Here is a 6000-nt window from a genome sequence, read left to right on the forward strand (position 1 = left end):
TAGATTTTGGAGTACGTAGGTCAAAGGTCACAGGTCACAGAGGTCAACTTATGAAATTCCTTGTATTGAGTTTGTTAGCGCGATATCTCAAGAACCATTTGAGATTTAAACTTCAAACTTAAGGATAGTATGTATCACCATAGGAAGACGATCTGATTAGATTTTGGAGCACGTATGTCAAAGGTCAAGGGTCACAGAGGTCAACTTATGAAATTCCATACATTGAGATTGTTATCATGATATCTCAAGAACCACTGGAGATTTAAACTTCAAACTTAGTGATAGTGTGTATCACTATAGGAAAACAATCTGATTACATTTTGGAGCACGTAGGTCAAAGGTCAAGGGTCATAGAGGTCAACTTATGAAATTCCATACATTGAGATTGTTATCATGATATCTCAAGAACCACTGGAGATGTAAAAACTTCAAACTTAAGGATAGTATGTATCACCATAGGAAGACGATCTGATTAGATTTTGGAGCACGTAGGTCAAAGGTCAAGGGTCACAGAGGTCAACTTATGAAATTCCATACATTGAGATTGTTATCATAATATCTCAAGAACCACTGGAGATTTAAACTTCAAACTTAATGATAGTGTGTATCACCATAGGAAGACAATCTGATTAGATTTTGGAGCACGTAGGTCAAAGGTCAAGGGTCACAGAGGTCAACTTATGAAATTCCATACATTGAGATCGTTATCGCGATATCTCAAGAACCACTGGAGAATTTTCACTTCAAACTTAATGATAGTATGTATCACCATATCATAATATCTCAAGAACCACTGGAGATTTAAACTTCAAACTTAATGATAGTGTGTATCACTATAGGAAGACAATCTGATTAGGTTTTGGAGCACGTAGGTCAAAGGTCAAGGGTCACAGAGTTCAACTTATGAAATTCCATACATTGAGATTGTTATCATGATATCTCAAGAACCACTGGAGATTTAAACTCCAAACTTGTTTAAATTGCTCTATGGCGGAGGCATCATTTTCGACTGCGCGCAGTCAAAATTCCATCTAGTTATTGTCTACTTCCTTTTTCTGTATCTCTTTTAACAGAAACAATATCGAGAACTCAGACCAGAACTTACAAGAACAGACTCTCCTAAAAAGAGGAAATAAGTGAGGGATATCCAGTATTGAAGGAACAAAGATATAGATATCATCGCTAATCACTGCTGAATACTGCCCTAGTGTGAGAGAGTCCGTCTTCTGGATTAGAAGCAATTGATTGGAAGCTTTACACCACGTTGATAATTGAAATCATTCAGGATAGAATCAACTGCCTCGAAGTACAGCAGGATTACAGCCATTGATAGGTGTACTGGATTGATCGGATGCAGAGCACAAATCGCTCCATGGCTAGTTTAATTGCTAACCAAGCTTCTAAACTTTACTCTTCACCAAACACTACACCTAAAGACTAACAGTAACCATCAAATTACAGTAAAACTGAATCGCAATCATAACCATGTCTTTGATGAAATAAAGCCAGGAGCAAATGTTGGAGTATTATCGGATCACGAAGCACAAATATGTCTCAAGCGCAACTTTAACCGACTCTCTAAGTAGAGGATGGGTTTGGGAGGAAAATGCTGCCATTCGCTCATCTGCCAGCCAGTCTGTTATAAAGCTGACAACCGTTCTAAATTGATTATGTGGTGTTGTAATGGTATTATGAGAGTTCTTTGAAGTGAAGATGAGCAGTGTATAGCTGACTATTGGTCATTGTTCTACTCTCCACAAACCTAGAGGGACAAAGTTGAAATTAGTAGCTCTGTTAACTGATGATAATGTACTTTGTGAAATACAGTGTAGGTGTTATTATGTTATGAGGTGTAAGTACTCATATTAAACTCTTGAATACAGAGCCTAACAATATGTGGGATTAAACCCTCTCATTTGAAATGCATGCATGAAAATGAGATTGAAAATTAATCATTCTTCACCTTCAAGGCCTTGTTTCTTTAAAAAATGTTTCAGAAAAACACCTGCCACTATCCCACTTCATCACAGCCAATCAAATACGGCCTTGTTCAGTAGCATGTGTCAATTGTATTAAAACATTAACGAGGTTCACCCAATATGGGATTTCAAAACCCTGGATTTTTAAGAATAAATCATAAGACACAACTACTCACACTTACAATTAAACTCTAGCTTATACCTAGTCACTGCGATTCATTCTTATGAAGAAAGAGGAGGAGATACATGTATACACCTCATGTGCAATGTGTGCTAATAGAATAAAAAGAGGTCTGTTATAGCCAAGTATGATCAATATACTTTTCTATTTTTTATATTTGTCTCTTTCTCTCCCTGTATCTCTCTTCCCATCTATAGTCTGTCTGTCTCTCTCTCTCTCTCACTTTCTCTCCTCTCTCTCTCTCTCTCTCTCTTTGTCTTTCTCTTATCTTTCTAGGGACTTTATTTTGTAACAGTACTCAATTCAGAGCTAGCATTTGTGAAAATTATAAAATCTTCTATTGTAGCGTTATTTTGATATTCATTGGCCAGTATACTCTTATGTTACAAAGGCCAGAAGTAGAAAAGTAGAATCATGTAATGGAATCACTGTATAACTCATACTTTACGCTTTGCTATATATATTCTTATGTCAAAGTTAGATATTTATTTTTTTATATGTATTTGAAATAATTTGAGTACTATTTATGTCTTTACCACTGTATAGCACATATTTTTTTTTTTCACCAAAAAGGCACATTCCCCAATCATTGTTTTTTGCTGATATACACAAGGAAATATCTGAAACGTGTAAAATTGTTTTGTACAAAATATTAACGGACCAACTGGCCTTTAAGTTGTCTCTCTGTAGTGTAATTAAGGTTGGTATGCATTTTTAAAACTTGTGTACTATTTAACAAATTTAAATTAGTCTTATTATTACAAAATAGTAATTTTTCTTATGTTCAGGTTGTTTTGTCTAGTTTTTGAACTTTTTTTAAGGGTTAATCCTTTATAGAAATTGCAGCTAAATTGCTTAGCTCTACCTTTTGAAGTATGGTAGTCAAAAGTTTGATCCCGTTCTCTAATCAAATAATCACCGACTTCTTAATTGATGGGACTAACTGTCTGTACAGAGATGATATCCGGACTATCATCTTCACCGGAAGGTAGAATAATAGTAGGGAAGATGGTACAGCTCCAGAGAAATTACTTTCAGGAAGTTTCCTAGGACCTTGTAAAGATATTTATTCAGTAAGATGGTCCATGCACAGCTTACCTCCACACTGCATGGACCTGCATCACGATCATGGCGAGTGTAATAAAGTACCGGTATAACAATTCATTGGGCATTACGATGGACTATAAAATCATTAACATTTTGAGAAACCTTGACCATTGGTTCTTAGGGTGCTCGTCTATGTGGCATCAATAGGCCTGTCCTCATCAGCCCGAAGTTGCAATTAGTGGGATATTTGATCGAGATGATTATCCCAAGATATCTTGGGCTAGTTTGCGAAATATCCCGCTATTTGTCCAGTGCGTCTTCACCAGCCCAAAGACTCGCACTATGCGCGAACGTTGAGCAAAAATATCTCGAGCTCAAGTCTCGAGTTGATGAAAACACGATTTGTAACTTTGGGATTATTTCCCAAATCAGAAATAGCGGGCTATTTGGCAATCTCGAGCTGATGAGGACAGGCCTTATGTGATAGTTTTTTACTGTCACTACAACCCACCATGGTAAGCACTCTATCCTTTGTCATGTGACCTAATTTTGACCAATCATGTTGGAAGATTCGTAATATATTATGGGTTATTATGTGGAATATCAATGTTCTATCAATGCTACAGGACAATGACAAAATAATGTGCCAGTATTAGCCTTAGTCATTTGTGATATAGCAACTTCATATCATATGCTATCATTATATTTATTTTATGGTATACCAAATTTAATCAATATTTACTATTTTTCTAACACTTGTACATTTTCTGATAGTCCTTGCCTTTTCTTATCAATGTACGTGTATCTGTAGATTTCTTGTATCAAGCTGAGAGACTGTCAACATGTATGTTAATGTATTGTAACTGTACATGTATATATCAATTATAAATTGCATCTTGTATCAATCAACATCCCATGTAAAACTCAGGTGTTGAACAATCAATGTACAATGAAGATGTAAATTTCATTATGATAAGAACTTATAAAATTATTTCACTTGAATATTTCATGACATGTAAATGATGTAAATTGTGTATTTTTCTTTAAGATATATCTTTATATTTCAAAATGATTGCATAAAAAAAGATTTATTCAGATGTACTTGGTCTTTATCATGTTATTGGACAATTGACTGTGTTGGGTAGATATCTGTATTGTGAATGCACAAAAGTTGTAACAATACATACAGTTGGTATATACTAATTTAATGTACACTTTAAATGTACATTATAATTTGGGGTTTATACATGCATTCTTAAAACAACAAATGAAATTTTGTATCGGGTGAATACATATTCAGCAACCGATGAGTGCTTTTTTTTTTGTATCTTAGAACAGCAACTTGTTTTTTTTCTCTCCTTTTTTCCTTATCTATTTTCCCTTTATTCTGAAATTTCATTTGAAAACCAGGTCAAGTTTAGATTGTTAAGATATATCAGTAAAGCTAACATTCCATAGATTTTCAGACCAGCATCCAACAAAGCCTGCCTTCCTGTATATTTTAGTGGTATACTTTGATAGAAACACTCCAGTATACAATCAAACGTTCAAGAAGCTTCTGAAGTCCCTTACAAAGGGGATAAAGACAAATCAAATTTAATCACTAATTGCACCATAGTTTATTTCTGTTAAGGTTTTAAAAAAATAATAATGCTGAAGTTAATTTTTTTTTCTTTGGTCACATTACATTTAACTTTCTTCAGGTTAACTATATGTTGCCAAATATATTTATTGTCATTTTCAGAAATAATTTGTTTTGTCATGGAATATTTTGATGCTGCTCTTTTTATGTGTTTATTGAAATGTTGAAATTCCTGAGAAGAAACCATTTCTGTACAAAGAGGAGAAAAAAAACATTCTTGAAATAAATCATGTCTGATGTATTGACATGTGCCTTTTCCATGTGGAAAAAAAAAACATAAATATGATTCTTTGTTAGACGTCTTCCTTGTGTTCAATTTCTACGTCAAAATCTGTCATAATTGATGCCCACTTTATTCATATGTTAAATACACAATGGAACCTCATCATAGAGAAAACTGTAATAATTACATTCAGGTGTAACAATGTAATTTCGCCAGTCTCGTTTCCCTGATTTTTTAAAAAGAATATGTAAAGGGATCAAGGCAATATTCTTAGTCCTGAAAATTTGTTTTACTTTTCTCACTCTTTAATATATACATGTACATATACACGAGGTTCCATTGAATAAATAAGTAAAAACTGCATTGGTTTCTTTAGTCAAGTTTCAGTATTCAAGCATGGAATTTGCATCCTAGGGTCTTAGTTAATTTTTAGTTGTGGTAAAAGACATGTATCTTGAGATAAAGAATTTTGCTTTTGTTTTTACACTTAAAGTGTACACTTAAAGTTGGGTTGTCTAACAAACACGAACTAAAGAAGACTTTCCTGGAAAATATATTCACTAAAAAGCACAACACAAACGTGTGCATATATGGACTGCAAACATAAATTAATATGTAGTCTCGAAAATTCAGAGCAAATTTTGTTTGATTATATGCGATTTGTTTTGCCACCCTAATCCAGAAGTCAGAACTACCTTCAAGCCCATCAAACACAATTAGACAATGACACATATTGAGGGAAGTAAAAACAGTCTTTACCAGCACTGTAAAACCAATATCTTTTGCAATATGAAACTTCTTTTCATTGCATAAATTCAGGGTTATGATTTTATTATTTCGCAGGATGAAATTTTCTTGGATTGATTTGAAACACAAGTTTCTGAAATGTGCAAACGTTTCATAGTTTTACACACTTTTTTTTCTGGTT

At 33.9% G+C, this 6000-nt stretch overlaps 1 protein-coding gene across 5 annotated transcripts in view; it reads left to right on the forward strand.

Annotated features, from left to right (window-relative positions):
• LOC574791 (multiple C2 and transmembrane domain-containing protein 1) overlaps positions 1–5130 on the forward strand; it is an 83444-nt gene extending 78314 nt beyond the window's left edge. For all 5 annotated transcript variants that reach the window (XM_030976976.1, XM_030976972.1, XM_030976974.1 and 2 more), the window contains one exon: positions 1074–5130. In XM_030976976.1, coding sequence (XP_030832836.1) covers positions 1074–1136 — 63 coding nt within the window. In that variant the 3' untranslated portion in view covers positions 1137–5130. The remainder of the gene's footprint in view (positions 1–1073) is intronic.
• Positions 5131–6000: the final 870 nt, after the last annotated feature.

The sequence above is a fragment of the Strongylocentrotus purpuratus genome, unplaced genomic scaffold (assembly GCF_000002235.5).
Source record: "Strongylocentrotus purpuratus isolate Spur 01 unplaced genomic scaffold, Spur_5.0 spur5_scaffold_9, whole genome shotgun sequence".
NCBI classification, from domain to species: domain Eukaryota; kingdom Metazoa; phylum Echinodermata; class Echinoidea; order Camarodonta; family Strongylocentrotidae; genus Strongylocentrotus; species Strongylocentrotus purpuratus.